This window comes from Hyperolius riggenbachi, chromosome 11 (genome assembly GCF_040937935.1).
Source record: "Hyperolius riggenbachi isolate aHypRig1 chromosome 11, aHypRig1.pri, whole genome shotgun sequence".
NCBI classification, from domain to species: domain Eukaryota; kingdom Metazoa; phylum Chordata; class Amphibia; order Anura; family Hyperoliidae; genus Hyperolius; species Hyperolius riggenbachi.
In genome coordinates this window covers 245289339-245314214 of record NC_090656.1, presented here as the reverse complement: position 1 = coordinate 245314214, position 24876 = coordinate 245289339, and the positions used below count along the sequence as shown (strand labels likewise).

Genomic DNA, 24876 nt, shown 5'->3' with positions numbered 1-24876 from the left:
GCTGCATACTGCTAACTGTACAGCTGCTACAGGGCCCAGTCACACAAGGGGGCCCCCATACCATACTGCTGCATATTGCTAGAGCTGACTGTACAGCTTCTACAGGGCCCAGACACAAAAGAGGCCCAATACCATACTGCTGCATACTGCTAGTGGTGACTGTACAGCTGCTACAGGGCCCAGCCACACAAGGGGCCCCCATACCATACTGCTGCATACTGCTAGTGGGGACTGTACAGCTGCTACAGGGACCAGCCACACAAGGGGGCCCCATACCATAGTGCTGCATACTGCTAGTGGTGACTGTACAGCTGCTACAGGGCCCAGCCAGACAAGGGGGCCCCCATACCATACTGCTGCATACTGCTAGTGGTGACTGTACAGCTGCTACAGGGCCCAGCCACACAAGGGGGCCCCCATACCATACTGCTAGTGCTGACTGTACAGCTGCTACAGGGCCCAGCCACACAAGGGGGCCCCCATACCATACTGCTGCATACTGCTAGTTGTGACTGTACAGCTGCTACAGGGCCCAGACACACAAGGGGCCCTATACCATACTGCTGCATACTGCTAGTGGTGACTGTACAGCTGCTACAGGGCCCAGCCACACAAAGGGCCCCCATACCATACTGCTGCATACTGCTAGTGGGGACTGTACAGCTGCTACAGGGACCAGCCACACAAGGGGCCCCATACCATACTGCTGCATACTGCTAGTGGTGACTGTACAGCTGCTACAGGGCCCAGCCAGACAAGGGGGCCCCCATACTATACTGCTGCATACTGCTAGTGGTGACTGTACAGCTGCTACAGGGCCCAGCCACACAAGGGGGCCCCCATACCATACTGCTAGTGCTGACTGTACAGGTGCTACAGGGCCCAGCCAAACAAGGGGGCCCCCATACCATACTGCTGCATACTGCTATGTGGAGAAGGAAGATAGCATGGATGGATGCACAGTTCAGTCTCTCTTATCAGACTGCCACGCTTCATCCCCCTTCTCCTGGCATGCAGAGCTGGCAATAGTTTATGTTTATGCAATAATCATTTCCGAGGACGACTGCTCACCATTTGCATCATTCCTGACCACCAACTGACACCTGTGCTGCGTTGCCAGACATCCCCACTTTGTGAGAGGTCCGCGAGGTGTAAGCTAGGCAGGTTCAGGGGTTATGAGGCAGCTAAACCAAGCACTTAGCCGTTCTCATAATCGCATCTCTGGCCACATGAATACCGCCGTAGCCCGCAACCTAGATGCAGCAAATTTTGTTCTATTAACTGCGCTGCCCCCTAACTGTGTCTATGTACACGGGCCCACCCGCAAAACCCTTCGACAGTGGGGGCTTTCTGCAATGCTGTAATGTGTTTATAAAACCCCTTCTATAGGCCTCCGGCTACGTTAGTGCTGCCAGTCTCAGAATGCCCAGCCCACTTAGACTTCTACGAAGGCTGGAGAAGAGATCACAGTTATGGTTTTATTCTGCATTAACAATAAATTAATGAACACCTCACCTTGGAAGCCAGTTGCCAGCAGGGAGTACTATGAACTGGGTGTCTTTTCTAGCTAGGCCTTTGTTTTACCCTCAGATGAAAGAATCTGACGATTAGTTTAGTTTGCGGTTAATACAGGCAGTCTTTCCCCCCTTCCCCTTGAAACGTGCCTCCAGCACACGGCACAAAGCATTAGCTGTGCGACCGGCAGCGATGTCAGCGAGACGTCAGCAGTGGGTGTCAGTTTCACCGGGGAGGCTGGGAAAGTGTGAGAGCACAGAGGCCCAGGCCCTGACCATTAACACATAATGACACGCTTGGCTGATCTGACAACTCCGGGAGACTGGGGGCGAGTCTTATGCCTTGTTTATCCGGCACGCAGTGTGTGGCATCTCTGCTGGTAAACAAAGGCACCAACGTTCCGTCCTGATGCCAATTACATCCAATTAAATAAAGAAGCTTGAGGGGCATAAAGTAGGGCAGCCTTGTCATTGGCGCTCCCAAAGAGGGTCTGAGGGTGTCCTTCGACCAAACATCAGACCTGCCCCAGTAGAGAAGTCCTTGCTTAGACTGTGGTGGGCTCTCAAGTCCACGAATGCCAACTCTGTTCCTAGATATTGAGTTTATATACTGAGGGCACTCATGCCAGGCAATGAGATCACAGAGCCAGAGACCACCCTTGATGAAACAGTGGGCACAACGCTACCAAGACTGTGGCCTAAGTCCGTGTAGTGTAATGGCCAATCCTGATTGAATGCCCTAATCATGAAGCGAATCCTTATGACTATGTTACATCTTACGTTACTGCTTCATACCATGCTGACCCTCCTTTGACTTATTGATTGCATTTACTTTTGGGGGGTGTGCAAACCAGACCATCTATGGCATAAATGATATACCAGGCACTGCAGGTACCAGGAGACCACCTCTGGTGGTACTCAACAATATGGTGGCTTCCACTGACAGAGGTCATCCTTTTATTTTGTGGACAACTACCTCTCTAGAGTAGGGGGGTCCTTAAAGTATAACTGGCCTGGGGCAAAGCTACCTAAGGTAAGCACAGAGGTATGTTCACCCCGAATCCACATACCTCTGTGTGTTGTCCGTTTCTCTCCTCATTCCCCCCGGTCCCCATAATTACTCCTTGAAAAATCTGACTTTTGGCTTAAGTCAAATATTCAGGAAGGAAGAGGCGGGTCTGCTGCAATGTTCCCTCCCATCACACTCCCAAGCCAGCCTCTTCCTGTCTCAAAATGTGACTTGAGACTGTGATAGGAATAATCTGTACCTGTGCTGATCTCTTAAATAATTTTATTAGGACCAAACCTACTTTCAGAACAAGTATTGATCTCAACAAATATAGACCCCACCACCACCACTAACGTAAGTTATGCACGGTCACTAATCAAGGAAGACAATTTGATTGGCCAATCTCATCGTCATGTATGTAGTGTGGAGGTCATACAGATGAACTATAACTTGATTTGTTTAGGGAGTAGACCTTCAGCACAGATGAAGTTGAGATTACCGTAATCAATCGCATTGCGTGTTTATGTCATGTGTATGACCAAAAACGATTTCAGAAATAAAGAACGGCATTCGCTTAGAAATATTTCAGCAGCACGGTATCATCAGTATCGTGCATTCAACTTATTTCAACCAACATTTTCTTCTGATCTCCTACGAATTGCTTGCCCGGGCTATTTACTAGAACATTTGGGAATCAAAACAAAAACTTTAACTTTTGTAAAAAGTACAGAATCCACTCCTCCTTGGTGCATGGACTTACCTTGTTTCCAACACATTTTAAACCCTAAAAAGTAATCCGCATTGCAACATGAAGGGTTTGAAATGTGCCAGTGGGCGCTTTTACAGTAAAAGTGGTAACAGTAGGGCCGGCACCAGCCACAGGGGGGCATTTTCCAGAACAAGCCTTATAACACCCGTACCTGTAGCGCAGAGAGCCACAAAAGTCTGGGCGTGTTTGCGGATGATCTGCTTCGTGTCGTCAGTCAGTGACATTTTGTTAAGAAAGTGTTCAATAAAGTCGTGGGGTGTGACGGAAGCCAAGTCCCATTTCAGCTTATTCAGGATTACCAACTCCATTAACTGTGGAATAAAGCAAGACGAAGAGGACAGAGGTGAGGGTGACAAATGGCTATACTCGTTGAACACGTCAGTAAAAAGAAAAAAACAAAAAGTGACAGCAACAAGTGACAGAGATATTTCTGATACTTTCGATAAGCCGGTAGGCTTCCGTGTTACTGGGAACCCCCAGTCTATCTTCCTGTTGGCCAATGGGGAGAATTATTCAACACCCTTAACAGAGATGGCCACAGAGATGTGAATAATTCAACCTGGCAAGCAAATCGACGTCACTTCTGGACGATTTTGACTGGCCGGCTTGCAAGCAAACGGACGTCACTTCCGGAGAATTTGTCCAGTTTCCGAAATCTGCATGCAAGCTGCAATTTTTCACATCTCGTCGACCACCTCTGCTGTATTCATATTTATACGCTAATTGTAAATTCTTTTTTTTTTTACTGTGAATTTTTATTGAAGAATAAGTGTTTACAATGTTATATAATGGCAGCTTACATGGTTAACTAATTGTAAATTCTATTCACAAGCACATAGGTGAGAGCTTGTTCCATAATACGCTACAATAGGGCAACAATTATTCTTATATTCTTAGAATCCGGCTACTTTTTAAAATATTATCAAGTTTGTCAATTTTATGATTGATTTATAAAGTTCAGTTATAAACAAAGCACTTTAAATTGCATAGAGTACAATGAACACACACTATGTTGGGGGATCTTCACTGCACTATTGTAGTTTTTTGGTTAGCTCACAATGGCCTCAATTCACTAAGCTTAACTCCTGTCTTTAATAACTCTTCTGAGCTGTTTTACAGTTATCACCATGGTGATAGAATTGTGATAACTGTAAAACAGCTCTGAAGAGTTATTAAAGACAGGAGTTAAAGTGGACCCAAATTAAAAATACAAGATTTCAGAAATAAAATCTATTTTCTAAATTATAGTAATAAATAGCAGTCTTTTTTTCAGCTGCATGATGACAAATATAAAATATTTTACATTTATTGGAGGAACCCCTACCTTCCTTTCAAATTGCCGGGATTTTTCCGGCAAACTGGTGGAGTAGATGGTGTCTGGCAATGGAGGAATTGCTAATGGCTGCCCCCAGTATAATCCTAGCTATAAAAAGAAAAGGGTGAAAAGCATGCACTGAAATAATCATAGGTTTGAAGGAGTGTTTATTTATCTTTGTATGTGTCAGATTGGTGCAACTAAATATTTTTAATTAAAAAAATGTTTGGTTTGGGTCCACTTTAAGTGAATTGAGGCCAATGTTTCCAATTCCAAGAATGGAAAAAAAAATTGTAAAAAATTAAAAATTGAATTTTTGGGGGTAGCTCTGAAACTACAAGACCCCTCCCTCCTCCAAGCTAGAGAATGGGAAGGCATGCTTGTACTTATAGTCCTACAACATCTGGGACACTGCAGACTGGCTGCCATGTGAGATCTCGCGCCTGCCTGAACAGAGGACCGCATTCCTCCACTTGGGGGCGCCAAATACAAAGCGAAGGAACCTTCTCCTGTGATAGAGCAGCTGGCGCTATCAATGTTACATTGTTAATTATTTCATAGGAAATTGCATGAGGTCTCTTTTCCCCCCCAAACATTTGCAGTGCGCAAAGCAGCATTGTGACCCATTGCAAATACAGGAATTTACAGATGTCACGCAGCTTTCCTTTTCTTTATCTCCAGCACTCAAGACAGAGGTTTTGATAATAAAACAGACATTGTAACCGCACCAATTTGGCAGCATAGGCAGTAAACAGATGTGCAAGGCCTGTGTTTGATTCCATTATGTACAGTAAACAGGAAATTACCAATAGCTCCTCTGGTCTGATGGAGTTATCTGTATAAATACACAGCTTCTCCGCCGTTAAAGGGATCGTCTCCTTCATTTTGGATGCCAAAAACATGCACGTCGCCCCGAGGAGTTGCAACCTGTTCTTCTTTAGGGGTTCCACCGACAGAAATCTATCCAGGTAGTTCATAGCCAGGGGGAAAACTTCCTCTTCACACTTTTGTTCTTCGCAGACCTTTTGAGAGACAAGGGAGACGGAAAGCCGACAAATTAACCCCATGGTAAAAAAAAAAACCCAAAACAATAAAAACATCAAAAAAAGAAAAATGGGTGGCAGATATTAAGAAGCAATTAACTGCACAGGAAGGGACTGCTAGACCTAATCCAAACACAAAAGGGCTATAGGAGCAGGCCGAAATGTCCACATATGGCCGTTTAGCAGCAGAGTATGTGTCCCCAGCTGCTGTACAACGCATGGCATTCTGCAACATGTAGTCCTGCTCAATACTTTCTTTTTGGAGGGGAGGGGAGGGGGGAAGCACATGGTAAAAAATACATATACAAACACGACTTTATATGTATATAATTGCTTGGTGAATACATTAATACTAGTGTTTCTGGGCACATACGAGCGGGGAGGTAAACACAGCGATCTCTACTTTCTCACTCCACATCCAGCCATGCTGGGGCGGCCTGTAACACATTTTTAAGGGCAGCCTGCCTTTATGACACAATGAATGAATAAGACTATCGCTGGGCCAGCACAAATCTTTGCTAATTCAGCAAAATAAACTCCTAAATGCCAAATGAGCAGATAATAACCCCCCAAATCATTCAATAATTATGTTCAAGTTGCATCTCCACTTGAAATTACTATTTATGCAACAACGTCAGTTGCGAGCGCGGCGCCTGGCGCGATGAACGCCCGTGTGCACAGCCCCAATCGTTTTCCATGCCAGGATTGGTCGGCAGCGTTGGTTCAGCTTCTGCTGCGTGTCCAATCTTGACTTTTTTTTTTCCACGGTGTTCACAAGTGCAACAGGTCTCGAGACGCCTGCTGCAACTTCTGGCAGGCATGCGAGAGAGCGAAGAGGTCACCTTAGTCATAGTGGAGGTTGTGTTGCACCCCACGGCCGAACGAAGGTGGTTCTTCTAGGGGGAAACTGGAATAAAACTGATGCACAACTCTGCAGCCTATAAATTTGGGCATCTACTGCACCCTTGCATATACAGTAATTTGATAAATCTGCCCCTATGATTTTAAACATTTGTGATGCCTTCCCCAAAGGGAAGGGAGGAAAAAGGGGGTGTGCAATGGGGCAAATTTATCTAAACACGTGCGAGGAAAAATTGGGAGCAAAATCTGCACGCATAACGCACTCTGGTGTGCAGCGCAGGGCAGAATTGCTTTTTTGCACCAATATTTCCTCACTGCCCTCATTGCATTTCCTAAACATCTGTGGTGCCCCCCTTAGAGGGAATCATTGTTTCTCTTATATGCATCCTACACTATTTGGGGCTCACTACTTTGGTGGTTATGGAGTTCTGAGGGCGCTTGAGGACCTCCCTGGTGGTCTTCAGGGATGGGGACCCCCCATAGAGGGAAGGAGGAGGAGGAGGGGGGTTCAGCCACGAACCTCCAGCATCCATGTGCCCACAATCTTCCTCATGTAGGGCAGGATCTCCTTCTGGACACACTTGAAGTAGTTGGTGGACGGGCAGCAGTTGTCCTCGGCTTTGAGCATGGTCTGCAGGACCTGGTCGGTCAGAAGGTTCCTGTCCAGATGGGCTCTCCTGATGGTGTCCACCTCGCAGCACAGCAGCTCCATTGGTGTGTCCTCCCCGGCTAGGTGCGCCCCTTCCCCAGCAGCAGGAGCTCCTCTCCTCGCCTGGGCTCCTGCGCTGCTGGACTGTCCTCGCAGGAGATGAAAGAGGGAAGGAGAGAAAGAGAAAGACGAGCTCGGACCAGGCGCAGCTGAACATATCCCATAGCCCGTCCCACTAGTCCCCTCGCTAACAATGAGGGCTCACTGGGGGAGGAGGCAACACAAGAAGGCTTTTTTTTCTGATTGAGATATTCCTTCTACTGAGCTGCAGCCTGCAGACAAAGGGGTCGATTTACTAAAAAGCAGGAGCACATTGGAGAGAGCAAAAGGGACCCTGGAAAGTTTGCCTGGATATTAGGCTAGATGCTGATCCAATAGGGCAAATTATAATTATGTATTTATATAGAAGTGGCATCTTCTCACTGACTGTCCTTAGAGGAGCTCACAATCTAATCCTACCATAGTCATAGTCTAATGTCCTGCCATATTATTATTATGTATTTATATAGCACTGACATCTTCTGCAGCACTGTACAGAGTACATAGTCATGTCACTGACTGTCCTCAGAGGAGCTCACACTCTAATCCTACCATAGTCATAGTCTAATGTCCTGCCATATTATTATTATGTATTTATATAGCACTGACATCTTCTGCAGCACATTACAGAGTACATAGTCATGTCACTGACTGTCCTCAGAGGAGGTCACAATCTAATCCTACCATAGTCATAGCCTAATCTCCTACCATATTATTATTATGTATTTATATAGCACTGACATCTTCTGCAGCACATTACAGAGTACACAGTCATGTCACTGACTGTCCTCAGAGGAGCTCACAATCTAATCCTGCCATAGTCATAGTCTAATGTCCTGCCATATTATTATTATGTATTTATATAGCACTGACATCTTCTGCAGCACATTACAGAGTACATAGTCATGTCACTGACTGTCCTTAGAGGAGCTCACAATCTAATCCTACCATAGTCAATGTCCTACCATATTATTATTATGTATTTATAGAGCACTGACATCTTCTGCAGCATATTACATAGTCATGTCACTGACTGTTCTCAGAGGAGCTCACAATCTAATCCCTGCCATACATAGTCTAATGTCCTACCATATTATTATTATGTATTTATATAGCACTGACATCTTCTGCAGCACTCTACAGAGTATATAGTCATGTCACTGACTGTCGTCAGAGGAGCTCACAATCTAATCCTGCCATAGTCATATGTCTAATGTCCTACCATATTATTATGTATTTATATAGCACTGACATCTCCTGCAGCACATTACAGAGTACATAGTCATGTCACTGACTGTCCTCAGAGGAGCTCACACTGTAATCCTATCATAGTCATAGTCTAATGTCCTACCATATTATTATTATGAATTTATATAGCACTGACATCTCCTGCAGCACTCTACAGAGTATATAGTCATGTCACTGACTGTCGTCAGAGGAGCTCACAATCTAATCCTACCATACTCATAGTCTATTGTCCTACCATATAATTATTATGTATTTATATAGCAGTGACACCTTCTGCAGCACATTACAGAGTGCATAGTCATGTCACTGACTGTCCTCAGAGGAGCTCACAATCTAATCCTACCATAGTCATAGTGTAATGTCCTACCATACTATTATTATGTATTTATATAGCACTGACATCTCCTGCAGCACATTACAGAGTACAGAGTCATGTCACTGACTGTCTTCAGAGCTCACAGTCTAATCCTACCATACTCATAATCTAATGTCCTACCATATTATTATTATGTATTTATATAGCACTGACATCTTCTGCAGCACTTTACAGAGTACATAGTCATGTCACTGACTGTCCTCAGAGGAGCTCACAATCTAATCCTACCATAGTCATAGTCTAATTTCCTACCATATTATTATTATGTATTTATATAGCACTGACATCTTCTGCAGCACTTTACAGAGTACATAGTCATGTCACTGACAGTCCTCAGAGGAGCTCACACTCTCATCCTACCATAGGCATAGTCTAATGTCCTACCATATTATTATTATGTATTTATATAGCACTGACACCTTCTGCAGCACATTACAGAGTACATAGTCATGTCACTGACTGTCCTCAGAGGAGCTAACAACCTAATCCTGTCATAGTCTAATGTCCTACCATATTATTATGTCTTTATATAGCACTAACATTTTCTGTGGCACTTTTCCCCCTGGAGGGAGAACTTTTGCAGGAGCAGGATGAGGTTTTTTTTGGCTTTGCCCTGCGCCTAATTTTCTCAGCGCCTTAATTACATGCCTGCCAAAACCACACCCTGCAGCATACATGGGATAGTGATTGGTCAGTACAATAAGGCCGCGCCTTCCTGATCATTCATTGTCAATCACAGGGGACAGGGATTGGTCAGTGTGCGGAGCCCCAATGCCTTTCTGCTCATTTGCTGCCTATCACCTCTGCCTGTCATCAGGTCTGAGGTGACATCTTGTGTCTGGGAGTGAGCAGGCAACTGGAGGTTGAAATGAGGATCTACGAGCTGGGGCAGTAATTATTAACTTTTTTTTTTTTTGTTAAACAGAAATTTTTGTTCCTAGTTACAATAATATTATATTAAATGCAGATAAATGAAAAAGAACCGTGCCTAGACTGAGGCTTTGACGCTGCGTTCCTGTATTTCTTGTTTTGCAGTATTGTGGCCCCAGCGCAGGAAACAAAGCAGAAGAACAGAATGAAGTGTTAGCAAGATCTGGAAAAGCAGAACTACCAGTGAACGCCAATCACCCCATATACAGGCCAGGGTGTGTGTACTGTGTATACTATAGAAAGCTAATGACAGGGTGTGTGTGTGTGTATACTGTATATACCATAGAAATCTAGCCATACTCGGAACATATGAGTATATGAACACAAGAGTACATAGTCATGTCACTGATTGTCCTCAGAGGAGCTCACACTCTAATCCTACCATAGTCATAGTGTAATGTCCTACCATATTATTATTATGTATTTATATAGCACTGACATCTTCTGCAGCACTGTACAGAGTACATAGTCATGTCACTGACTGTCCTCAGAGGAGCTCACACTCTAATCCTACCATAGTCATAGTGTAATGTCCTACCATATTATTATTATGTATTTATATAGCACTGACATCTCCTGCAGCACATTACAGAGTACATAGTCATGTCACTGACTGTCCTCAGAGGAGCTCACACTCTATTCCCTGTCATAGTCATAGTCTAATGTCCTACCATATTATTATTATGTATTTATATAGCACTGACATCTTCTGCAGCACATTACAGAGTACATAGTCATGTCACTGACTGTCCTCAGAGGAGCTCACACTCCAATCCTACCATAGTCATAGCCTAATGTCCTACCATATTATTATTATGTATTTATATAGCACTGACATCTTCTGCAGCACTGTACAGAGTACATAGTCATGTCACTGACTGCCCTCAGAGGAGCTCACACTCTAATCCTACCATAGTCATAGTCTAATGTCCTACCATATTATTATTATGTATTTACATAGCACTGACATCATCTGCAGCGCTGTACAGAGTACATAGCCATGTCACTGACTGTCCTCAGAGGAGCTCACACTCTAATCCTACCATAGTCATAGTCTAATGTCCTACCATATTATTATTATGTATTTATATAGCACGGACATCTTCTGCAGCACATTACAGAGTACATAGTCATGTCACTGACTGTCCTCAGAGGAGCTCACCATCCAATCTCACCATAGTCATAGTGTAATGTCCTACCATATTATTATTATGTATTTATATAGCACTAACATCTTCTGCAGCACATTACAGAGTACATAGCCATGTCACTGACTGTCCTCAGAGGAGCTCACAATCTAATCCTACCATAGCCATAATCTAATGTCCTACCATATTATTATTATGTATTTATATAGCACTGACATCTTCTGCAGCACTGTACAGAGTACATAGTCATGTCACTGACTGTCCTCAGAGGAGCTCACCATCCAATCTCACCATAGTCATAGTGTAATGTCCTCCCATATTATTATAATTATTATGTATTTATATAGCACTGACATCTTCTGCAGCACATTACAGAGTACATAGTCATGTCACTGTCACTGACTGTCCTCAGAGGAGCTCACACTCTAATCCTACCATGGTCATAGTGTAATGTCCTATCATATTTTTATTATGTATTTATATAGCACTGATATCTTCTGCAGCACTTTACAGAGTACATAGTCATGTCACTGACTGTCCTCAGAGGAGCTCACAATGTATTCCTACCATAGTCATAGCCTAATGTCCTACCATATTATTATTATGTATTTATATAGCACGTGCCACTGACATCTTCTGCAGCACATTACCGAGTACATAGTGGTGTCACTAACTGTCCTCAGGTGCAGTTGTCTGTATCCAACTCTTTGCTGCAGTAATTTTATAATGCAGTCAGAATCAGCCAGCATGAGGGCTGAGAGGGTTCTGCTCACACACACATCATTTTGATTCATCGGTTGCATGCGAGCGTGCGTTTTGCGAAGTGAGAGCTGCGGGCACAGAACAGGAAGTCTCTCTTCCTCAAACGCTGGTTTTATTTTGTGAATGAAACACAGAGGGAGATTCAGTTTTATTAGCTTCCTCCTGCAGGAGCCGATCGGTTCCCACAATAGCCGGAGCTGCGAATGTGACAGATTATTACCTGTGTTTGTTTTGCTCCGCCCACGGTCACTTTTGCTGTTTAAATAGCTGATGGGGTTTGTGCAGCTTTGCATAACCGAGAAAGCCCTGCAGACTCCATACCTGAAGCTACACACCCTGCAGAGATATGTGGCATTTGCACAAGGTATGATCTCCCCCCCCCCCCCCCCACCGGAGATTGTCCCGCCTCCACCAGTCGCACCTAGGACCGCCCATACTTTATACTTGCTCTTTTACTGGACTGTTTACTTCCTCTTCCATAGCTTCTTGCATTGTTCAATGGAGAGTTTTCATTCATAAAAAATTCATGTCAATGTAGAATGGAATATCTGGTAAAGGAAATCCAGGAGTAAAATCGGAATTCCGTACCAAAGAGCTCCCCTACCGGCAAGAAATGAGGCGCTTTGATCATAATATTGGGCATGTGCCAGGTTAAAGAGAAACTCCGACCAAGAATTGAACTTTATCCCAATCAGTAGCGGATACCCCCTTTTACATGAGAAATCTATTCCTTTTCACAAACAGACCATCAGGGGGAGCTGTATGACTGATATTGTGGGGAAACCCCTCCCACAAGTAACTCTGAGGACCATGGTACTCCTGGCAGTTTCCTGTCTGTGAACCTTGTTGCATTGTGGGAAATTGCTGTTTACAGCTGTTTCCAACTGCCAAAACAGCATGCAGCAGCTACATCACCTGCCAACAGTAAAAATGTCACCATGTGATAAATGTCAGAATGTAAATCAGGGAGAGAAAAGATTTTACAATGGGCAAACACTGACTAAATCATTTATACATAATTATTGTAAAAATGAAGCACTTTTTTTATTACATTATTTTTACTGGAGTTCCTCTTTAAGGTGACTTTGAGTGGGTCATAAAAGGGTTAAGCTTTGTACACATCTTAAATGTTCCTCGAGGACCCGTTTCCACTAGAGCGAATCTGCATGCGTTTCCTGCATGCAGATTCGCATAGACAATACCAGTGGATGGGACTGTTTCCACTTGTGCGGGATTCTGTGCGGTTTGTCGTGCAGAAAAAATCTGCCCGGCAGACCCATCAGAATTCGCAGGCCGCACACCCGCACGCGATTCGTCGGTAATGTAACTAAATAGGAAAACCGCAAGCATTTTAGTCTTGTGGTTTTCCGGCATTTCCACATGCGTTTCCACTTAAAAACCCATGTCAATGCATGCCGGTATTGACATGGTTAAAATCGCGTTGTGCAAACCGATTCCGTGTGAAAATCCGCATAGAAATGGCAACAACACCGCAACCGCATGTGGATTTACTGCTGCGATTTTCCAGTCAAAATCGCGCCGCACTAGTGGAAACGGGCCCTGAGTGAACAATTGTTTGTGATCCTTTCAAAGAAAAGTTTAAAATTTGCACAGGTGACCTCCCATTCAGCTGTTTGCCAAGCCAATTGTTGGGTGGAGCTATGGTTGTTCCCGTAGTGTGGCACCTCCCACTCATACTCACCTTCTCCCCCTCCCCAGAGAATGGGTATGTACAGCAATAAGATATAAACTGTAAGAAAATAAGAAATGTGTTGCCTTTGTGCTGTCTGTTTTGTTTTACACAGTGACATTCGGGTAGCGATGCATTCTGTGAAGGGTTGTGGAATCTCCTGAGGGAGGAGTCAGCAGAAAGATCCTCCTCAATTTGTCCTGGGAACACCCCTTTCTCTTTCTTCTCTTTACCGTTTAGCGAAAATCCTGCTTTTTGAGAAGCAATAATATATAACCCATGCTTTGCTAATGATCCTCCTCTTACTCCTCACTTCTACTCTAGTCATCCCTTACCACTCTCACATACAGGATTTCTCACATGCCTTTTCTCTCCTCTGGAACTCCCTCCCTGGTTCGACGGTACACTCTCCATCTGTAGTAATGTGAAAATTCCATCTTGTTTACAATACGTGCCTCCATGGTGCAGCCAGTGTCGGTGTAAAATATAGATTCCATCTTGTAATGGCTCCATCAGACCGGTTGAAGTAGGCAGAGGGCATTTTTCTCTGATTTACCCTCCCAATCTGTCGTGCACCTTCTGCCATCCCCCTGTCCCCTCAACAGCAACAGAGCGTTTGGCAAACGTGCAGGCTAGCGATTAGTCTGTATAGTGCTCAATGCCGAACTGTTGCCCGAGGAATCAAGTCCTCCAATACGTATGTGATAACTAGCGTATTCTGACTTTATAAGGTGACCATTACCGGTACAATATTTTCCTTAAATGTGATCGTTCGATCAGATTTTTATGATCTAATTGTACAGAAAACCATGTGGAGAAAAACGATGTGGAACGATTCTGTGGAAAACAGAATTTTGTTGATCGGAATATTGGATTTCATGACTCTAGATTCTTGGAGCAGGCCGCGTTTATTCAAACCTGTGTACGTAGCTTTTATGTGCCCATAAAATACTTAGTTTTCCATCGAGAGATTAAGCAATTGACTTTATCGGGCGATCAAAAAAATGTGGTCAACCGAAAGCAAATTGACCAGTGGCCCACACACTGCCAGCGATATCCTGGTGATTTTCTTCACTAATCGATTGGTGCTACTATAGCGTGATTTCTGCTGCTATTTTTTGTTCCTACCCCACCCCATAAATCCTTAATGTGAAGATAACCCATTCAAACCAGTGGCAACAAACACACAAACAGCTTACCCTTCCAAAATGTTGTTACAAGAATTTTATACTGGATTGCAGGAAAACCAGACAGCCCATTGTGACCCAGAACCACCTGGACGGTGGAACCATACTGGACTGGTGCCCATTGCAGAAACGTCGTCACAAAATATCCTTCAACGCGGTCTCCTGGTTGAGGAAAATCCTTGCCTGAAGTGGGTTCATCCAGTGATGTTGAAGGACAAGGTGGTCCATGGACATAATGAGCCTGTATGGAGGTTCAGAAGAATGGTTTGCCAGTCCGTTCAATCAGTAAGAAAGGGAATTTAATTCTTCCATACTGATTTGAACGGAAGACACCACTGTAATTTGAAGCTCTGTGAAATTTTAGAGCTATTTTAACTCTGGAGCATCCGGATTGGTAAAAAATAAACAAGATAAATTAGAAATAGTGCGCTCCTCCCTCCTTATCAATCTGGTAAATTTCTTATTCCCAACCTCTACACCTTATGTATTTCTGGGGCGCTACAATGAATTGAGGGGTGTATACCCTCTTTTAGACAAAATTATATTAAAGATTATGTGCGCTCAACAGATCTCTTTCAGGGTGCTAGATGCCCCACACAGGGTCCCAGTATTCCAGAGTTAGGACCTATACCCCATAAACAAGAATCCCAGGTATTTCAGCATCCCCTACACCAAAATCCTAGTTCTTACAAACAGACAGAACACCAGCATCACAAATAATTCAAGTCCTTGTACATAAGTCCTAATAACAGAGCTTGTATCCGGCCAGATCAGAAAGGAATCTTCAGTAACAGCATTCCCAAAAGGAAAAAACCAATATGCTCACCAGATTTCAGTGCCAATTACAACAGTTGGCATACAGTGCACGTGGCCCAGCCAGTATACCTTCTCCAGCCTCCTGTAATCTTCAGTGGTGTCCCATGCGTACATGTAAAAAGATAAGCTTGTATAGTGCAGTATGCTAGTTATCTTTGAATAACACCCAGTGTTCACCGCACTCACTATCACCGCTTGTGACCCACCGCCTTATGCTCCTCCGCATGCACTTTATGCACACCAGCCTCTTACCAGCAAATGTGGCTGACCACACAGGACCAGCAATCACGCTTTCTTAGGCCAGTGTTCTCCAGACACTTCTCCTCCACTCTGCCAGCACCTTAAACTCAAACAGAACGCTTCTATGGTGCAACACCGTTTATTCCAATAAAACACGCTTTAAAATCACACTTACAGGATCCAAAGTAAAAATGCGCATATCACATAAAACCGACTCGAGTTCCAACGTCTCCTTCCGTGATGAGGCTCCGCCCTACTAGTTTCGTCAGGTATGACTCATCAGGGGCCCCTGATGAGTCATACCTGACGAAACTAGTAGGGCGGAGCCTCATCACGGAAGGAGACGTTGGAACTCGAGTCGGTTTTATGTGATATGCGCATTTTTACTTTGGATCCTGTAAGTGTGATTTTAAAGCGTGTTTTATTGGAATAAACGGTGTTGCAACATAGAAGCGTTCTGTTTGAGTTTAAGGTGCTGGCAGAGTGGAGGAGAAGTGTCTGGAGAACACTGGCCTAAGAAAGCGTGATTGCTGGTCCTGTGTGGTCAGCCACATTTGCTGGTAAGAGGCTGGTGTGCATAAAGTGCATGCGGAGGAGCATAAGGCGGTGGGTCACAAGCGGTGATAGTGAGTGCGGTGAACACTGGGTGTTATTCAAAGATAACTAGCATACTGCACTATACAAGCTTATCTTTTTACACGTACGCATGGGACACCACTGAAGATTACAGGAGGCTGGAGAAGGTATACTGGCTGGGCCACGTGCACTGTATGCCAACTGTTGTAATTGGCACTGAAATCTGGTGAGCATATTGGTTTTTTCCTTTTGGGAATGCTGTTACTGAAGATTCCTTTCTGATCTGGCCGGATACAAGCTCTGTTATTAGGACTTATGTACAAGGACTTGAATTATTTGTGATGCTGGTGTTCTGTCTGTTTGTAAGAACTAGGATTTTGGTGTAGGGGATGCTGAAATACCTGGGATTCTTGTTTATGGGGTATAGGTCCTAACTCTGGAATACTGGGACCCTGTGTGGGGCATCTAGCACCCTGAAAGAGATCTGTTGAGCGCACATAAAAAATAAACAAGCTTTAGTTACTTAAATTAGAAAAGGTGGTCACTGTGGGGATACCATGGTCACTTGTATGACAAGGAGAGTCCAGGAGCCAAATGGTGCAGTATTGTGGGGTATTAAATGTTAGAGTAGTTATACTCACAAAGGTGGGTTGCAGTCCCCCTGTAGCCACCGTATATCGCCAACAGGGAAATAACCGTCCCCGCTCGGTATCCAGGTCCTACTGGCACTGGATAGTCGCACTCGTGGTTGGTCCTTCTTGGTTGTAGACAACACCACACCCGGAAGGTGAACACCTCCAAAGGAGATGTAATGTATAGTACTGGGGGACAGAGCAGCGCAAAGATAGGTAATGTAATGAAAAAAAATATGGTGGAGAGAGGGTGTCTTTACCACTCCAGATGGAAGAATCCAAACCACAGGGTTAATATAAAAAGATGAAATTAATTATTCAGCACTATTAAAAAGACAACGCGTTTCACTGGTCTCAGCCCGCTTCTTCAGGTCAATACAAGTTGGTCACAAGCATGGACGCCAGAAAACCTACCTTGAAGGTAAGAATCACACTATAGTAGCGCTAATCAATCTGAACAATGTTGTGTCTCCATGCCATGAAACAAACCAAGAATCGATTCTGTGTGAATCAAACGTTTCAGGCAGCGATCTGCCAATTTTTATTGGAACATAATCGGTCCGATAAAATGATTGAATGGAACGGTCGATTAAACAGTGAAATTGGGTTATGGGACGAATCGAGGAAACATCTGCGATATTCTGTGCATGTGGCGAGCAGCTGGGAGCAGCGCGCTGTAATTACTGCACTTATTCTGCAATAACTCGCAGAAGAATGCTTAGCTGGCCAGCAAGGTATGGAGATTAGCTATCAGCTTCGGAGATCTGCTTATCAGGGTGTGAGCTCTTCAGCCACCCCCATGTGTGGTCAGTCCTCTGTGATCACACACTCTGCACTAAGGGAACGCCCTCTAATGAGGGGGCCACTCCTGCAAGCCAGCAGCCAATCACAGAGCAGAGCTGTTACCAGGCAGATGTGAAGTTACTGCAAAGAGACTGGAAAAGTTTTTTTTTTTCTTTTAGCAAACAAGCTTAGCAGAAACATACTCTGTCCAAATACCTCAGATGTCAATTTGTTTTCCTTCAACACAGTGAGATCCATAGGACAAGGGCTGAGCTGTGAGAGGGTGCTGCTGGGCAATGAGGCGTATATGCGCATATCATTCAAGTCACCCAGTCCTGGGATTACAGTTACCCAACAAATCAACAGTCATGTTTGTGTTTCATTTGCTGCAGTTGACACAATTATTTGGTATAAAGAAATGCAGACTGATTTATTTATTTATTTATTTATTTATCTTTTATTTATATAGCACTGACATCTTCTGCAGCACTTTACAGAGCACCTAGTCATGTCACTGACTGTCCTCAGAGGAGCTCACACTCTAATCCTACCATAGTCATAGTGTAATGTCCTACCATATTATTATTATGTATTTATATAGCACTGACATCTTCTGCAGCACATTACAGAGTACATAGTCATGTCACTGACTGTCCCATAGAGGAGCTCACAATCTAATCCTACCATAGTCAGAGTCTAATGTCCACCATATTATTATTATGTATTTATATAGCACTGACATCTTCTGCAGCACATTACAGAGCACCTAGTCATGTCACTGACTGTCCTCAGAGGAGCTCACACTCTAATCCTACCATAGTCATAGTCTAATGTCCTACCCTATTATTATGTATTAATATAGCACTGACATCTTCTGCAGCACTGTACAGAGTACATAGTCATGTCACTGACTGTCCTCAGAGGAGCTCACCATCTAATCCTACCATAGTCATAGTCTAATGTCCTACCCTATTATTATGATGTATTTATATAGCACTGACATCTTCTGTAGCAATGTACAGAGTACATAGTCATGTCACTGACTGTCCTCAGAGGAGCTCACAATCTAATCCCTACCGTAGTCATAGTCTAATGTCCTACCATAATATTATTATTATGTATTTATATAGCACTGACATCTTCTGCAGCATATTACAGAGTACATTGTCATGTCACTGACTGTCCTCATAGGAGCTCACAATCTAATCCTACCATAGTCATAGTTTAATGTCCTACCAATAGTCTAATGTCCTACCATATTATTATTATGTATTTATATAGCACTGACACCTTCTGCAGCACATTACAGAGTACATAGTCATGTCACTGACTGTCCTCAGAGGAGCTCACACTCTAATCCTACCATAGTCATAGTCTAATGTCCTACCATATTATTATTATGTATTTATATAGCACTGACATCTCCTGCAGCACATTACAGAGTGCATAGTCACGTCACTGACTGTCCTCAGAGGAGCTCACATTCTAATCCTACCATAGTCATAGTGTAATGTCCTACCATATTATTATTATGTATTTATATAGCACTGACATCTCCTGCAGCACATTACAGAGTACACAGTCATGTCACTGACTGTCCTCAGAGGAGCTCACAATCTAATCCTGCCATAGTCATAGTCTAATGTCCTACCATATTATTATTATGTATTTATATAGCACTGACATCTTCTGCAGCACATTACAGAGTACATAGTCATGTCACTGACTGTCCTCAGATGAGCTCACACTCTAATCCTACCATAGTCATAGTGTAATGTCCTACCATATTATTATTATTATTTATATAGCACTGACATCTTCTGCAGCACATTACAGAGTACACAGTCATGTCACTGACTGTCCTCAGATGAGCTCACACTCTAATCCTACCATAGTCATAGTCTAATGTCCTACCATATTATTATTATATATTTATATAGCACTGACATCTCCTGCAGCACATTACAGAGTACATAGTCACGTCACTGACTGTCCTCAGAGGAGCTCACACTCTAATCCTACCATAGTCATAGTCTAATGTCCTACCATATTATTATTATGTATTTATATAGCACTGACATCTTCTGCAGCACATTACAGAGTACATAGTCATGTCACTGACTGTCCTCAGAGGAGCTCACAATCTAATCCTATCATAGTCATAGTCTAATGTCCTACCATATTATTATTATGTATTTATATAGCACTGACATCTCCTGCAGCACATTACAGAGTACATAGTCATGCCACTGACTGTCCCCAGAGGAGCTCACAATCTAATCCTACCATAGTCATAGTCTAATGTCCTACCATATTATTATTATGTATTTATATAGCACTGACATCTTCTGCAGCACATTACAGAGTACATAGTCATGTCACTGACTGTCCTCAGAGGAGCTCACAATCTAATCCTATCATAGTCATAGTCTAATGTCCTACCATATTATTATTGTGTATTTATATAGCACTGACATCTCCTGCAGCCCATTACAGAGTACATAGTCATGTCACTGACTGTCCTCAGAGGAGCTCACAATCTAATCCTACCATAGTCATAGTCTAATGTCCTACCATATTATTATTATGTATTTATATAGCACTGACATCTTCTGCAGCACATTACAGAGTACATAGTCATGTCACTGACTGTCCCATAGAGGAGCTCACAATCTAATCCTACCATAGTCAGAGTCTAATGTCCACCATATTATTATTATGTATTTATATAGCACTGACATCTTCTGCAGCACATTACAGAGCACCTAGTCATGTCACTGACTGTCCTCAGAGGAGCTCACACTCTAATCCTACCATAGTCATAGTCTAATGTCCTACCCTATTATTATGTATTAATATAGCACTGACATCTTCTGCAGCACTGTACAGAGTACATAGTCATGTCACTGACTGTCCTCAGAGGAGCTCACCATCTAATCCTACCATAGTCATAGTCTAATGTCCTACCCTATTATTATGATGTATTTATATAGCACTGACATCTTCTGTAGCAATGTACAGAGTACATAGTCATGTCACTGACTGTCCTCAGAGGAGCTCACAATCTAATCCCTACCGTAGTCATAGTCTAATGTCCTACCATAATATTATTATTATGTATTTATATAGCACTGACATCTTCTGCAGCATATTACAGAGTACATTGTCATGTCACTGACTGTCCTCATAGGAGCTCACAATCTAATCCTACCATAGTCATAGTTTAATGTCCTACCAATAGTCTAATGTCCTACCATATTATTATTATGTATTTATATAGCACTGACACCTTCTGCAGCACATTACAGAGTACATAGTCATGTCACTGACTGTCCTCAGAGGAGCTCACACTCTAATCCTACCATAGTCATAGTCTAATGTCCTACCATATTATTATTATGTATTTATATAGCACTGACATCTCCTGCAGCACATTACAGAGTGCATAGTCACGTCACTGACTGTCCTCAGAGGAGCTCACATTCTAATCCTACCATAGTCATAGTGTAATGTCCTACCATATTATTATTATGTATTTATATAGCACTGACATCTCCTGCAGCACATTACAGAGTACACAGTCATGTCACTGACTGTCCTCAGAGGAGCTCACAATCTAATCCTGCCATAGTCATAGTCTAATGTCCTACCATATTATTATTATGTATTTATATAGCACTGACATCTTCTGCAGCACATTACAGAGTACATAGTCATGTCACTGACTGTCCTCAGATGAGCTCATACTCTAATCCTACCATAGTCATAGTGTAATGTCCTACCATATTATTATTATTATTTATATAGCACTGACATCTTCTGCAGCACATTACAGAGTACACAGTCATGTCACTGACTGTCCTCAGATGAGCTCACACTCTAATCCTACCATAGTCATAGTCTAATGTCCTACCATATTATTATTATATATTTATATAGCACTGACATCTCCTGCAGCACATTACAGAGTACATAGTCACGTCACTGACTGTCCTCAGAGGAGCTCACACTCTAATCCTACCATAGTCATAGTCTAATGTCCTACCATATTATTATTATGTATTTATATAGCACTGACATCTTCTGCAGCACATTACAGAGTACATAGTCATGTCACTGACTGTCCTCAGAGGAGCTCACAATCTAATCCTATCATAGTCATAGTCTAATGTCCTACCATATTATTATTATGTATTTATATAGCACTGACATCTTCTGCAGCACATTACAGAGTACATAGTCATGTCACTGACTGTCCTCAGAGGAGCTCACACTCTAATCCTGCCATAGTCATAGTCTAATGTCCTACCATATTATTATCATTTATTTATATAGCACTGACATCTTCTGCAGCACTGTACAGAGTACATAGTCATGTCACTGACTGTCCTCAGAGGAGCTCACAATCGAATCCCTACCATAGTCAGATGTGCATCACAGTCTAATGGCTCATACATACGTACAGCTTTTCCACATGACCAACCCGACGACCGCACGGCCAATCGATTGCGCAACTTGTATTTTCCGCGCACCAACCAACTGAATGACCAACTCATGATTTGCATACTGCACAATCAAGCAAACGACTTGTACACATGTGGCTAACTGCACAACATCAGCTCAACAGTCGTTTGAGTTGGACCGCCTGTTGGATTGGGCAAACCGCCTGTTATCAGCTGCTTGTCTCGTCGTTTGTCACGCGTTTACACGAGGATGTGTACGAACCTTGTGGGCTGGAACACACTAGAGCGTTTTTTTGAGCGTTTAGGGATTGCTTTAAATTGCTAGTGATTTCCCGAAAATGATCTGCAGATGTCGTTGGATGTAACAAATTCAACAGTAGCGATTGCGATTAGGGAGATCGCAATCGCAGGGCATGCAGCATGTTGGCAGTGTTTGCGATCCAATGTAAAGTATAGAAGCGCTGGCAAATCGCTCATGAATCCCTACACATAGCGATTTGTGTGTGATTGTAAATTACTGCAAACTGTAAAAAGAAAAAAAAAAATAATTTAAAACAACTAATCAGAATTAAAATCGCTAATTGCAAATCGCTATCACAATCGCTGGCAAAAAGCTTACTCTTTTTAAAATCGCTCCCAAAATCGCCAGAAAATGCTCATGAGATCGCTTACAAAACGCTAATTCAAAACGCTAGCGATGGCGATAGCGATTTGCAACTTGTAGCGGGTTCCAGGCCTAAGGCCAATTTTGGGGTAAGGCAATTAAGTTATCTGTATGTTTTTGGGATGTGCGAGAAAGCAAACAGTGACATGTAATGTATATAAAACATCTGAACAGATCACGTACATGACCTTTAGGATTGCAATGTGCTTGCAGCCACAGTGTAGCTTCTCTGTCAGTCGGTATTTTCTGCTTATCTTCCTGTTGGATTCTTAGCTGGGGTTTGGCTATGCTATGCGCTGCTGCTGCAGGCTCTGACCTTGGTTTGTCACCGCGGCGAGCTGCCCTTAGCTTCTCCTGCTCTTTTAGCAGCACGCCGACCTTCGTGTCATACCTTACAGTGCTGCGTCCGCGCGGTCTGCTTGTAGCCTCTGGTTCCTGCCCTTTCGGCTGCTGTCCTGACAAGGCAGCAAATTTCTTATAGACATGTCAGTATCGGCTGCCGAGCTGGTCTCCAGTTATATCGGAGGCGCTCGAAGCTGCCGCCGTGGCCATTAAATGCCTGTCTGCGAAAAATGGAGCTTGTATCTTAAAGTGAATTGAAAATCACTTTAAGAGGTCATCCCACTTTTGATAAGTAGTGTTTAGTGGTCTTAATCGGGCCCAATATACTCCAAGGATCAGCATGAAATCTATTGGACATCTGCGGAGCCCTCTGTGCTTGCTTGGCCCCCCACTGTGCTGTGTAGAGAGCTGCAGGGTCATCTGTCCACTGACGCATGTGTCCCACATCTTATTCCATTGCCACTAGGGGGCGCCTGTATGCAACCCTGCCACGTGCACTGACATCAAGTCACATGGTACAGCCCCCCACCGTGGCAACAGAGAAAGACACAGGAGGAGGCGGCCATGGGCCGGTATACAGATGGGCTTCCAACACTTTGCACACGATGGGGGGGGTACACATTTTATATGGGGGGAGACCAGCCGAGGGTCCGGCGGTTGTCTGGAAATCAGACGCCACTACTGCCGATCCCCCAAACGAGCCCTTTAGAGTGAGATATCCCCAGCATGCCGTTTCTGACATTTTGATCCATTTCGTCCAGAAATCAATCGAAATAACGGCCAGCTGGCTAAGTTGCTGTCAGTCATATATCGGTTGCTGTCAGTTATAACTGAAAGGACAACTGATGTGCAAGGTAATGTCCATGTTTCCCTATGGCTCAAGTGGGTGATATTACAGTCTAACAGTATTCTGACCAGGAAGCTGTTATGGGGTAATAGCCATTTTCAAAATGGAGGACGGAGAATTCCATTGATTGTCAAACAGGACGCGGGAGAAGAGAAAGAGATTGATGAGTAGACTACACGGGAGGTAAGTATGACCTGTGTATGGTTATTTTCACTTTTATTGTTCAGTTCAAGGTTGCTTTAAAATAAGAATTTATTGGTAAAAATGATCTTAGTTCTGAATGGTGCGCATCTCTCGATCGCAACCCTGAGAATTTCCTGTACGTTAAAAATCAAGGTCATTGCTTTGGGCCGGTTTTTCAGCCTCGTGTGGCCTTCCTGGAAATCAGAGAGCTCTGGCAGCGACTCTGAGGAGTAATGAAGTCTGAGAAGCGATGCAGCAAGGTAAGTATACAGGCAGCGCAGCCAGTATGCAGTAATTGCAGGTCCTGTGCAGTGTGGTCACCCCTCTGCCTCTGTCATCATGAAGCTTTCAGTATCCCAGTCATTACAGGAGTTCAGAGCATTCCATGCATTCCTGGCTCTGCTGCTCTCACAAGTTCACATGGTTCCACCTATCCCTTCCGCCGTCTTCCAATAGGTGGCAGCAGCGTGCGCAGGACAGGCAGCACTGCACAGAGCAGAGCTATTCTCACAGAAGAATGTCTGCAATGTCAGCCAGCATACTTGCATGTTAAAGGACACCTGCCATGGAGGCAGGGGCGGACATACGGCCGTGCAGGCCGTGCCGCCGCACGAGGGCCCCTGAAGTTCCGTTTTCTTCAGGGGCCCATGGCATTAAGTACTTTTTTTTTTTTAATATTTTTTTTTTTTATTATTATTTTATTCCCGGGGGCCCCCCGACTCCTATCCTC

At 43.6% G+C, this 24876-nt stretch overlaps 1 protein-coding gene and 1 long non-coding RNA gene across 3 annotated transcripts in view; one reads left to right on the top strand and one right to left on the bottom strand.

Moving 5' to 3' along the window:
- Window positions 1-7369, bottom strand: part of CCND1 (cyclin D1) — a 31705-nt gene extending 24336 nt beyond the window's left edge. The window contains exons 1-3 of the mRNA XM_068261063.1: window positions 7032-7369; window positions 5414-5629; window positions 3444-3603 (exon numbers count right to left, since the gene is read on the bottom strand). Coding sequence (XP_068117164.1) covers window positions 3444-3603; window positions 5414-5629; window positions 7032-7223 — 568 coding nt within the window. The 5' untranslated portion in view covers window positions 7224-7369. The remainder of the gene's footprint in view (window positions 1-3443; window positions 3604-5413; window positions 5630-7031) is intronic.
- LOC137538750 (uncharacterized) overlaps window positions 1-24876 on the top strand; it is a 60999-nt gene that overhangs the window by 2879 nt on the left and 33244 nt on the right. The window contains exon 2 of one of the 2 annotated variants that reach the window (XR_011024876.1): window positions 9919-10028. This is a non-coding gene — a long non-coding RNA (uncharacterized lncRNA). Of the gene's footprint in view, window positions 1-9918; window positions 10029-12021; window positions 12088-24876 lie in introns of those variants that run through there. The other variant, XR_011024878.1, reaches the window with a different exon arrangement.